The sequence below is a fragment of the Oncorhynchus tshawytscha genome, linkage group LG05 (assembly GCF_018296145.1).
Source record: "Oncorhynchus tshawytscha isolate Ot180627B linkage group LG05, Otsh_v2.0, whole genome shotgun sequence".
In the NCBI taxonomy this organism is placed as follows: Eukaryota; Metazoa; Chordata; class Actinopteri; order Salmoniformes; family Salmonidae; genus Oncorhynchus; species Oncorhynchus tshawytscha.
In genome coordinates, this window is record NC_056433.1 from 37,683,951 (window position 1) to 37,696,852 (window position 12,902).

General features: G+C 48.5%; 1 protein-coding gene across 6 annotated transcripts in view; it reads right to left on the reverse strand.

Moving 5' to 3' along the window:
- The window catches only part of LOC112232964 (otoferlin-like), a 142,387-nt gene that overhangs the window by 59,513 nt on the left and 69,972 nt on the right, over positions 1-12,902 (reverse strand). For all 6 annotated transcript variants that reach the window (XM_042321875.1, XM_042321877.1, XM_042321876.1 and 3 more), the window contains exon 5: positions 10,525-10,721. In XM_042321875.1, the coding sequence (XP_042177809.1) occupies positions 10,525-10,721 (197 nt within the window). The remainder of the gene's footprint in view (positions 1-10,524; positions 10,722-12,902) is intronic.

The following is a 12,902-nucleotide window of genomic DNA, read 5'->3' on the forward strand; positions in this document are numbered from 1 at the left end:
CCTCAGAATATGCCAATTTGGCTCTCGTCTTCTGTAAAACTAAAAAGGCAACTCAGTTACCACCTCATCGATGGGGAGATTGTGCGATAAATCTCCTTGCAGACACTGCGCTTCCCAGGAGTCACGTGTATCCCCTGTCACAAGCGGAGACGGTGGCTATGGATACATATGTCTCTGAATCCCTGCGTCAAGGGTACATTTGGCCCTCTACTTCACCCGCCTCCTCGAGTTTCTTTTTTTGTGAAGAAGAAGGATGGAGATTTACGCCAGTGCATTGACTATAGAGGTCTCGATCAAATCACGGTGTGGTACAGTTACACGCTACCTCTTATCGCCACGCCGATTGAGTCATTGAATTGGGCGCACTTCTTCACGAAACTGGATCTCAGGAGTGCGTATAACCTGGTGTGTATCCGGGAGGGAGACGAGTGGAAGACAGCGTTCAGTACCACCACAGGGCATTATGAGTACCTCGTTGATCAATGCTGGTTGATGAATGCAGTTTTCCAATCCTTTGTAGATGAGATTTTCAGGGAGGGTGTAGGGTGTAGTGGTGTATTTCGATGACATTCTGATATTGTCCACTACATGCGCCGAGCATGTGTCCTTGGTGTGCAAGATACTTGGACAACTGTTGGAGCATGACCTGTATGTCAAGGCTGAGAAATACCTGTTCTTTCAGCAGGCTGTCTCCTTCCTAGGGTTTCGCATTTCCACATCAGGGGTGGAGATGGAGAGTGACCGCATTGTAGCCGTGCGTAATTGGCCTACTCCCACCACGGTAAAAGAGGTGCAGCGATATTTAGGGTTTGCCAATTACTACGGGAGATTTATCCGTGGTTATGGCCAGGTTTCTGCGCCCATTACCTCACTGCTGAAGGGGGGTCCTGTACGGTTGCAGTGGTCGGCTGAGGTGGACAGGGCTTTTGGGCAGCTAAGAGCTCTGTTTACTTCGGCTCCCGTGCTGGCCCATCCGGATCCCTCTTTGGCATTCATAGTGGAGGTGGACACGTCTGAGGCTGCAATAGGAGCCATGCTCTCACAGTACGCCACCGAAACTCCGCCCCTGTGCTTTCTTCTCAAAGAAGCTCAGCCCAGCGGAGCGTAACTATGATGTGGGGAACTGGGAGTTGTTGGCTGTGGTTAAAGCGTGGAAGGTGTGGAGACATTGGCTTGAGGGGGCTAAACACACTTTTCTCATCTGGACTGTCCACCACAACCTGGAGTACATCTGGGCAGCGAGGAGACTGAATCTTGGTCAGGCAAGGTGGGCCATGTTCTTTACCCGTTTTGTGTATACCCTATCCTACAGACCAGGTTCCCAGAATAAGAAGGCAGACGCACTGTCCCAGCTGTATGACACAGAGGAGCGGCCCATGGATCAGACCCCCATACTCCCGGCCTCCTGCCTGGTAGCGGTCATGTGGGAGCTGGATGCGGACATTGAGCAGGCGTTGCGTACAGAGCCCGCTCCCCTCCAGTGTCCTGTTGGGCGTATGTACGTTCCGCCTGCTGTCCGTGACCAGTTGATCTATTGGGCCCACATGTCTCCCTCCTCTGGTCATCCGGGGATTGGTCGGACGGTGCACTGTCTGACTGGTAAGTACTGGTGGCCCACCTTGGCTAAGGACGTGAGGGTTTATATTTCCTCCTGCTCGGTGTGTGCCCAGTGTAAGGCTCCGAGACACATGCGCAGAGGTAAGTTACATCCCTTACCCATTCCACAACGACCTTGGTCACATCTGTCAGTGGATTTCCTAACAGATCTTCCTCTTTCATAGGGAAACACTACGATCCTGGTCGTTGTGGATTGTTTTTCTAAGTCATGTCGTCTCCTCCCTCGCCCGGTCTTCCTACGGCCCTACAGACTGCGGAAGCCCTGTTTACTCATGTCTTCCGGCACTACGGGGTGCCTGAGGATATAGTGTCGGATCGGGGTCCCCAGTTCACGTCGAGAGTTTGGAAGGCATTCATGGAACGTCTGGGGGTCTCGATCAGCCTTACCTCAGGTTTTCACCCCGAGAGTAACGGGCAGGTGGAGAGAGTCAACCAGGATGTGGGCAGGTTTCTGCGGTCCTATTGCCAGGACCGGCTGGGGGAGTGGGCGGCGTTCGTGCCCTGGGCCGAGATGGCACAGAACTCGCTTCGCCACTCCTCCACTAACCTCTCCCCCTTTCAGTGCGTATTGGGGTACCAGCCGGTTCTGGCACCGTGGCATCAGGGTCAGACCGAGACTCCTGCGGTGAACGACTGGTTTAGGCGCACGGAGGAGACATTGGAGGCCGCCCGTGTCCATCTCCAGCAAGCCACGCGTCGCCAGAAAACCAGCGCAGACCGTCACCGCAGTGAGACCCCGGTGTGCGCACCGGGGGACCGTGGCTTGCTCTCGGCCCATAACCAGCTCCTCCACCTGCCCTGCCGAAAGCTGGGTCCGCGGTTTGTGGGACTATTTAAAGTCCTGAGGAGGGTGAACAAGGTATGTTACAGATTACTGCTTCCATCTGATTATCGTATTAACCCCTCGTTCCATATGTCTCTCCTCATGCCGGTGGTGGCTGGTCCGCTCCAGGAATCTGAGGTGCGGGAGGTCCCTCCGCCCCCTTTGGACATCGAGGGGGCCCCGGCGTACATTGTTCGTTCCCTCCTGGATTCGAGGCGTCAGGCGGGGGGCCTTCAGTTCCATCGTGGAGTGGGAGGGGTACGGGCCGGAGAAGAGGTGCTGGGTTCCGGTTGCAGATGTTCTGGATCCTGAACTGTTGCGGGAGTTTCACCGTCGTCGGCCGGATCGCCCTGTGCCTCGTCCTCCGGGTCGTCCCCGAAGCCGGTGTCGGCGTGCCACTGGAGCCGTGCATCAAGGGGGGGGGGGTACTGTCACGACTTCCATCGAAGTCGGCTCCTCTCCGTGTTCGGGTGGCGTTCGGGTCACCGGCTTTCCAGCCATCATCGCTCCATTTTTCATATGTCCATTTGTCTTGTCTTGTTCCATACACACCTGGTTTTCATTTCCCCAATCAATCTACTTGTATTTAACCCTCAGTTTCCCATCATGTATTTGTGTGTAATTGTTTCATGTTATGTGGTGTTTGATTTATGCGCTTGACATTTATTTATGTTCTGTGTTTTGAGCGAGTTTGATTATTGTAGTGCTCTCGTTTTGGAACGGAAAATAAATGTGCGCCTGTTAACTACCCTCTGCTCTCCTGCACCTGACTTCGCCTCCAGTACACGCCATAACAGTCTGAGAGTGCAGCCAAATCTGCAACGCTCAACAGTGGCATCTATTGTTAGAAATTTCCTGCAAAACAGCAGGTAAGATGTGCATTCTGCATGGGCATCTGACTGAACTGCACATTACAGAAGCAAATTGAGCAAAGCCTCCAAACCCACTTGTGTGTAATTGTTTTTGTATTTCTGCTTAGAACCCAACGGTTACCTCCCACAGGCGGGACAGGTAGGAATTCCACTGCTGTGCAGGAAACTGCAATCGTTGATATGGTCATCAGAAACAATGGCATAAAACTCACAGAGATTGTTGGCAGACAACATCACATTTGGAAATATTCACAATGTAAGCATACAGTAACAACTATTTCTAGAGTCCTGAAACAACATCAAGTCAGGATGGAGCAGTTTTACACTGTCCCCTTTGAGAGGAACTCTGAATGAGTCAAGCAACTCAGGAATCAGTGTGTCCAGGTAAGATGACTATAAAATACAGAACTGGTTTTGAAAATCACCAAACAGGGCAGAGGCACACAATGGCATGTTTTAAGTAAACTACCGTAATAGCCTAACTCTTATGTTGCCTTGTACATTTATTTTAGAGAGTCATGGAGATTGAAACCAGGCAAACACCCCACATATTCATCTTTCTGGATGAGGCTTGTTTCAACCTGGCCAAAACACAGAGAGGCGAGGAAGGAATGTGATTTGGAAAAGAGCCACAGTGGATGTCCCGGGCCAGAGGGATGCCAACATCACAATGTGTGCAGCAATATCCTCTGATGGATTGCTTTTACACAAACCGCTAATTGGGCCGAGCGTCTCATTTCATTCCTGGATGACCTCTATGGAAGGGCTGTGCCAGGTGGGGAAAGGGTTGCAGAGAGGCGAAATCGGCCAACGTTTGAAATTGTATGGGACAATGTGGCATTTCACCACTCCCATGCAGTCACAGAGTGGTTTGCCAGGATGGTGTCACTTTTCCTCCCACCTTACTCTCCATTCCTCAACCCCGTAGAGGAATTATTTTCCTCATGGAGGTGGAAGGTTTATGACCACCATCCACATGATCAAATGTCCCTCCTGGGCACAATGAATGCTGGATGCCTGGACATAAGAAAACATGGTGTAATGCTACCTGTTGTTAGTGTTGTTTAGGTCATTGTTTGCCTGTTGGGTGACAACCTTTGCTAGTGTTATGGAAGAATGAGTTGATTTGAGACATGTATAAAGGGTTTTGGTAGTTTTAGTGCATTTTGGATGTGAAATTAACTGCTGTGCCAAGCTGAAAGTTGGTTAGGAGATCCTAGCGATTGTAAAATACTGTAATGAATATCCCACACACCAGATTCCACTACCTCTCACCGTCGACATTTAGCCCTCAGCATAATCACAATATGATCCTGATTATTATACATTAAATAGAAAGCACCTTCTGTTGTGACATTGATTTATATGTATGGCCAGTATGGAATTACCTACTGTTTCATTATGGTGAAATGTCATCACACAATGTCAAATCATAAGTTCACATTCAAGTTTGACTTATCACATGCACAAGTACAGTGAAATACTTAACGTGCAAGTCCTACCCAACAGGACAGTAATTCAATATCAACAAAATAAAAAGAAATTAAAATTAAAATACAGGAGAAATCAGAAATAAGAAAAGAAGCTACAGTTGATGTCGGAAGTTTACATACACTTAGGTTGGAGTCATTAAAAGACGTATTTCAACCACTCCACAAATTTCTTGTCAACAAGCTATAGTTTTGGCAAATCGGTTAGGACATCTACTTTGTGCATGACACAAGTCATTTTTCCAACAATTGTTTACAGACAGATAATTTCACTTATAATTCACTGTATCACAATTCCAGTGGGTCAGAAGTTTACATACTGTACACTAAATTGACTGTGCCCCCTGTCCCCTCTGTGTGTGTTTTTCCATGAGTTACTGTCCTGTACGACTGACAAGTCTTGTTCTTTGTTACCACAGTGATTAGGGGATGACAGGTGCCCTCGTCTAGCATCAAGGACAGGTGTGTGTATACTGTACCTGTGGACAGCACAGTGGAAACTGAGTCTCTGTCTGTGTTTCTAGACTGCAAGTGTGGAATGGATACAGTGTGTGTGTGTGTGTGTGTGTGTGTGTGTGTGTGTGTGTGTGTGTGTGTGTGTGTGTGTGTGTGTGTGTGTGTGTGTGTGTGTGTGTGAAATAATTGTTACGGTTTTCTTCCGTCGAAGGAGAGTCGGACCAAAATGCAGCGTGGTTAATGATATACATCTTTAATGAATATGAAAACGAATGATACAAAAACAACAAACGGAACGTGAAAACCTATACAGCCTATCTGGTGAAATACAAAACACTGAGACAGGAACAATCACCCACAAACACACAGTGAAACCCAGGCTACCTAAATATGGTTCCCAATCAGAGACAACGAGAATCACCTGACTCTGATTGAGAACCGCCTCAGGCAGCCATAGACTATGCTAGACACCCCTACTCAGCCACAATCCCAATACCTACTAAAACCCCAATACAAAAACACAACACAAAATAAACCCATATCACACCCTGGCCTGACCAAATAAATATATAAACACAAAATACTAAGACCAGGGCGTGACAGAACCCCCCCCCCCCAAGGTGCGGACTCCCGGCCGCACACTAAAACCCATAGGGGAGGGTCCGGGTGGGCGTCTGTCCACGGTGGCGGCTCCGGCTCGGGACGTGGACCCCACTCCAACCAAGTCTTAGTCCCCCTGTAACGCGTCCTTTGATTGGCGACCCTCGCCGCCGACCTAGGCCTAATAACCCTCACCAAGGACCCCACTGGACTGAGGGGCAGCTCGGGACTGAGGTAGAAACTCGGGACTGAGGGGAAGCTCGGGACTGAGGGGAAGCTCGGGACTGAGGGGTAGCTGGGGACTGAGGGGTAGCTCGGGACTGAGGGGTAGCTCAGCACTGAGGGGAAGCTCAGCACTGAGGGGAAGCTCAGCACTGAGGGGAAGCTCAGCACTGAGGGGAAGCTCAGCACTGAGTGGATGCCTAGTACCGAGAGGAAGCCCAGTATTGAGAGAAAACTCAGGCAGGTAGTAGGCGGATCTGGAGGATCATGGCTGACTGGCGGATCCTGGCTGACTGGCGGATCTGGAGGATCATGGCTGACTGGCGGATCCTGGCTGACTGGCGGATCTGGAAGATCCTGGCTGACTGGTGGATCCTGGCTGACTGGCGGATCTGGAAGATCCTGGCTGACTGGCGGATCCTGGCTGACTGGCGGATCCTGGCTGACTGGCGGATCCTGGCTGAATGGTGGATCCATGCAGACTGGCAGCTCTGGCTGCTCCATGCAGACTGACAAGCTCTGGCTGCTCCATGCAGACTGGCATCTCTGGCTGCTCCATGCAGACTGGCATCTCTGGCTGCTCCATGCAGACTGGCAGCTCTGGCTGCTCCATGCAGACTGGCAGCTCTGGCTGCTCCATGCAGACTGGCAGCTCTGGCTGCTCCATGCAGACTGGCAGCTCTGGCTGCTCCATGCAGACTGGCAGCTCCGGCTGCTCCATGCAGACTGGCAGCTCCGGCTGCTCCATGCAGACTGGCATCTCCGGCTGCTCCATGCAGACTGGCATCTCCGGCTGCTCCATGCAGACTGGCAGCTCCGGCTGCTCCATGCAGACTGGCATCTCCGGCTGCTCCATGCAGACTGGCATCTCCGGCTGGTCCATGCAGACTGGCAGCTCCGGCTGCTCCATGCAGACTGGCAGCTCTGGCTGCTCCATGCAGACTGGCAGCTGTGGCTGCTCCATGCAGACTGGCAGCTCTGGCTGCTCCATGCAGACTGGCAGCTCAGCTGTCCATGTAGGCTGCTCCATGCAGACTGGCAGCTCAGGCTGCTCCATGCAGGCTGGCAGCTCAGGCTGCTCCATGCAGTTCTGGCTGCTCCATGCAGGCTGGCAGCTCTGGCTGCTGAACCATGCAGGCTGGCAGCTCAGGCTGCTGGATGGAGAAGGCTGGACAGCTCTGGCTGCTCCATGCAGGCTGGCAGCTCTGGCTGCGCTGAACAGGCAGGAGACTCTGATAGCAGACAGGCGGGAGACTGTGGAGAGGAGGAAGGCTCTGGCAGCGCTGGAAGACTCCGGCGCTGGAGAGGAGAAAGGCTCTGACAGCGCTGAACAGGCGAGGCGCACTGAAGGCCTGGTGCGTGGTGCTGGCACTGGTGGTACTGAACCGAGGACACGCACAGGAAGCCTGGTGCGGGGAGCTGCCACCGGAGAACTGGTGTGTGAAGGTGGCACAGGATGGACCGGACCGTGAAGGTGTACTGGAGAGCCTGAGAGCAGGACTGGCAAAGGACGTGCAAGGCTAGGTAGGTACACAGGAGGCCTAGTGCGTGAGGCTGGCACACTCTTCACCAGCCGACTAACACGCACATCAGGACGAGTATGGAGCGCTGACCCAGGTGCCATCAAATCCCCGACACGCTCCGTCGGACGAATATCATACCTAAAGCACCAAACTAGCAACTCCCTCATAACTCTCTCCTCCACTTTCCCCATTAACTCCTTCACAGTCTCTGCTTCACTCACCTCCAACACCGGCTCTGGTTCTGGTCTCCTCCTTGGCTCCTCACGATAAACAGGGGGAGTTGGCTCAGGTCTGAACCCTGACTCTGCCACACTCTCCCTGAGCCCCCCCCACCCCCAATACATTTTTGGGGCAGACTCTCGGGCTTCCAGCCGCGTTGCCGTGCTGCCTCTTCATACCAGCGCCTTTCCGCTTTCGCCGCCTCCAGTTCTTCTTTGGGGCGGCGATATTCTCCAGGCTGTGTCCAGGGTCCTTTTCCGTCCAATATCTCCTCCCACGTCCAGAAGTCCTGTGATCGCTGCTCCTCACGATAAACAGGGGGAGTTGGCTCAGCTCTGAACCCTGACTCTGCCGCACTCTCCCTGAGCCCCTCCCCCAATAAATTTTTGGGGCTGACTCTCGGGCTTCCTTCTGCGCCGCCGTGCTTTTCTCTTAAACTCCATTCTCCTATAGCCCTCTTCGCACTTCTCCAGCGAATCCCAGGCAGGCTCCGGCACTCTCTCTGGGTCGACCGCCCACCTGTCTATTTCCTCCCAAGTCGTATACTCTATACTCTTGCTGTCCATAACGTCCTCTCATGTCCATTCCTCTTTTCGCTGCTGTTGCTGTCGCTGCCTGTCACCACGCTGCTTGGTCCAGTTGTGGTGGGTGATTCTGTTACGGTTTTCTTCCGTCGAAGGAGAGTCGGACCAAAATGCAGCGTGGTTAATAATATACATCTTTAATGAATATGAAAACAAATGATACAAAAACAACAAACGGAACGTGAAAACCTATACAGCCTATCTGGTGAAATACAAAACACTGAGACAGGAACAATCACCCACAAACACACAGTGAAACCCAGGCTACCTAAATATGGTTCCCAATCAGAGACAACGAGAATCACCTGACTCTGATTGAGAACCGCCTCAGGCAGCCATAGACTATGCTAGACACCCCTACTCAGCCACAATCCCAATACCTACTAAAACCCCAATACAAAAACACAACACAAAATAAACCCATATCACACCCTGGCCTGACCAAATAAATATATAAACACAAAATATTTAGACCAGGGCGTGACAATAATACAGTTCCTCCTTAGTCTGTGTCTTCCTTACAGGACACATACAGTATGTACAGTTATTTCCACTTTAGTTTATTTGGTACATATTTTCTTAACCGTATTTCTTGAACTGCGTTGTTGGTTAATGGCATTAGTAAGCGTTTCACAGTAAGATCTACACCTGTTGTATTCGGCACATGTGACAGATACAATTGGATTTGATTTGATTTTGATTTGACTATGGGAGACACACTATAAAAACTATTTCCAGTAAATAGAACCCACTAAATCAGTACATCTAAACTCTCTGAGATTATAAGGTTTATTTTCAGATCAATAGATTTTTGATAAAGATTCATGGCCAGAGCCCCATTTCATTGTAATGCCCAGTTGACTCCCATTATAACCAGTCTATTATATGAAAGACTCATGTTAATACATCCAAATAAGTGGCTGATGTCTGGCCACACACACACACACACGCATGTACAGACATACACACACAGGTGATCACACATGCACACAAACACACACACACGCACACATTCATAACATTATGACGATGGATTAAGGGTCCTAGCCGAGCCAGGCAGACTGGTCAATGTGAAATCAATATCACCTACGCATTATTAGCCCACACATTATTCAGCAGAAAACACAACACCACACAGAGAGAGAGAAGGCTAAGGTCGGGTCTACACTTGACACCAACATGCGACTTATGCTATCAGAATACGAAGATCGCATTGAAAGGACGGGTCTAGACGCACAAAAGTGGTCCCGATTGTGTTCAGATCTGGCTGATCACAGGTGGTCAGGGATGCATTGTGTGTGGATTTCTCCTCAGTCTGGATGCAATCGGGCTACCGAAAGCCCATACAGTGGGCGAAGTCATCAACACTTCTCCCACAAGTCCAAAAAACTGTTGTTTTGGGACCGGGATGCACCTTTTCATTATAAAGTTGGAGGAAATATGTTCATAACATGTTTGCTGGCTAGCTAGTTACAGAGGTTATCTGTCTAGTTAGGAACAGCAGTTAGCAACTGCCAACAGTTGTTGTTGTGTTATGATCGTATTTAGCCTATTCCACCGTTTGTAGAATGCATACTGGCATTTGAATATAACACAGGGAAAGGAAATCCGGACACACTGTGGACACGGTAGACACATTTAAATGTAGGTGTAGACGCATGACACGTTCCCGAATTCCATGATCAAAACTCTATGATCAGAATACTAAAGCTGCATGTACTGTCAAGTCTAGACAGGGCCTAATGGTCATCCGCAGAAAGCACTGCCTGGAGGCTGGCACATACTGCTGTAACACTTTCACTCCATACAAACTTGTAGACTATGGTGCCAGCTACAGGAGTAGTAAGGTCTGTTCAAATGCATGGTGTGTACAGTAGATGATGATTACGGTGATGTCTTTACTTTAGTTGTTATTAATGATGATGATGATGATATATATTTTCTATATGGTGTATTTTGAGCGTAATGGTGTATTTAATGATTATGCTCACAATAATGATGTCTGCTTTGATATTGTTTTTTTTGTTAATGACATTGTTTAAACGATGGTGTTGATGCACACACATTTATAATGATGCTGATGATGTTTCAGCTATACTAATGGAGTTGTCGACTCACTTCCTAAAAGTGGGAATTCCATGGATGGATCGCCCCTGTGACACTCCTGACCCCTGGCTGTGTCCGGAGAGCAGACTGTCCGTCTCAAACTGGAACGTTCCCTCCGGGTCACCCGGGATGTCCAGGAATTCTCCGTCACTCCAAACCCCCACAGTCCCATCCACTGTCGTGTACTTGATGTATATGGTAACACTGGCCTGGAATGGAAGCGTCAACCAATGAAAATTAGGCAAAACAAACTAGAAACACACTATGGTCAGACAGTAAATTAACAACAACTAATAAAGGCTTCATAGAGCATTCACAAGGTCATCATTAGCAATACATAGATGCTCCACAAATCATTCATAATCAATTTCATTTTGCTTAAATGAAATGGTAATATAAAAGTGGCAGTGAAAGAGGTAGCCAAGGTCCGTTGCTCTAATCTTTTCTTGTTTTGTTACGTGACATTGTATGCCTCAGGATTGGGGCATCCAGGATTAGTTACCCTCTCTGCTGGTATGTAAGTCAATGGGTGAGAGAGAGGGAAACACACTAGGGGTAACTCAACTCAACTCTCCCCTAGCCATTGCTCCACGACAGGGTGGGTAACACCTCTCCAAACTGTCCCCATAGGGGACATCTGCAGTTAAAGAGACTCAAAATGTTCATAATGACGTCTTTAATTAAACTGGAACAAAGAATCCATTCTTGGTTGAAATGAAACTAAAATTGACTTCCGGCTTTCTTGACAAGTGAATATGGGGGGGAAAAAAGTGTGACAACTGTAAATTTGTGAGACAGAATCTGCCTACAATTTCTGTAAAACAATTGTTGTAAAGCTCAATATTGGTTGACAGAGACAGTTGTGGTCACTTGCGGCACAAAGATACATTTGGTTGGACAGTAAGTGCTTAGATTGATCTGAACAGGAAGATGCAGAGACAGAGCAATTTTTCTTTCCTGTCTTCTGGGGACTAATACACCTCCCTGGACAGTCAACTGATCTTTATTACAACCCAAGCAATTTGTTACATTTCTCTCGCTCTCTTTTTCTCTCCTTTTCTCTCTTTCCCTCTTTCTCCCCTCTCTCTCTCTCACTCCCTATCTCTGCCCTGTGACTGCAGAGCCAGTGAAATTAGAGGTGTTACCATGGTATCCCCGCATCTTTCAGCAGGACGCGGTAAATAAAAACACCTCTGTTCAGTTTAAACACAGGTGAGACTCCGGCTGCGTTCATCTACTCTCCCTCGTCAGGGACAGAGAGGTGTGCAGAGGGGCTGAGAGCTGTGTGAGAGCTGTGTGTGTGAGCATGCCCAAGGCCATTCTGACTTGTGTGTGACATCATCTCTATGGAGCCATTTCCTGGCTGCGTCATGAAAAGTTGCAGATACCAGCTTTGTTTACTAGCAGTGGATACGACCACATACAACTTCAAATGCTGCTTGTGCAAGTAAACAAACACGTAATCAGATGATTATCGTCTACAACATCGCTATTGTAACGGCCGTCGTCGGTGGAAGAAGGTGAGGACCAAGGTGCAGCATGGTAAGTGTTCGTGATTTTTAATATAATCAAAACTAAACAAAATAACAACTAGGAAGAACGAACAAACGAAACAGTCCTGTCTAGTGATGACACACAAAACAGAAAATGATCACCCACGAAACACAATAGAAAACAGGCTACCTAAGTATGGTTCTCAATCAGGGACAACGATTGACAGCTGCCTCTGATTGAGAACCTTACCAGGCCAAACACAGAAATAGCAAATCATAGAAAAACTAACATAGACAACCCACCCAACTCACGCCCTGACCATACTAAAACAAAGACATAACAAAAGAACTAAGGTCAGAACGTGACAGCTATGTCATCAGAGGATTGATTACCTAAATGTTAGCTAGCCAGCGAGGCTAGGTAAAATATCACAACTAGAGCTAGATAAAGACAGAAAAATAAAATACTTGTTGAACATAACTATAGCCATCAGTCCTGCATGTTTTCATGGTTATCACTCATTCCCTGTTAAGTTTGTCAAGGTCTCAACATCAGTGTTAGCTATTGGTGCCGGGATAAGCTCTCACACAGTCTCTCTCTGTTTCTCTGTCCTCCTCTCTATATCTCTCTTGATCGCTCCATCCCTTGCTCCTATTATCTCACACTTTCTCTTTTTCATTCTCTCACATACTGTTTCTTTCTTTATACAGTGCATTCGGAAAGTATTCAAAGACTTTTTCCAAATTTTGTTACGTTACAGCCTTATTCTAAAATTGATTAAATGTTTTTTTCCCCTCATCAATCTACACACAATACCCCATAATGATGAGGCAAAAACAGGTATTTAGAAAGTTTAGCAAATGTATTAAAAATAAAAAACTTAAATATCACATTTA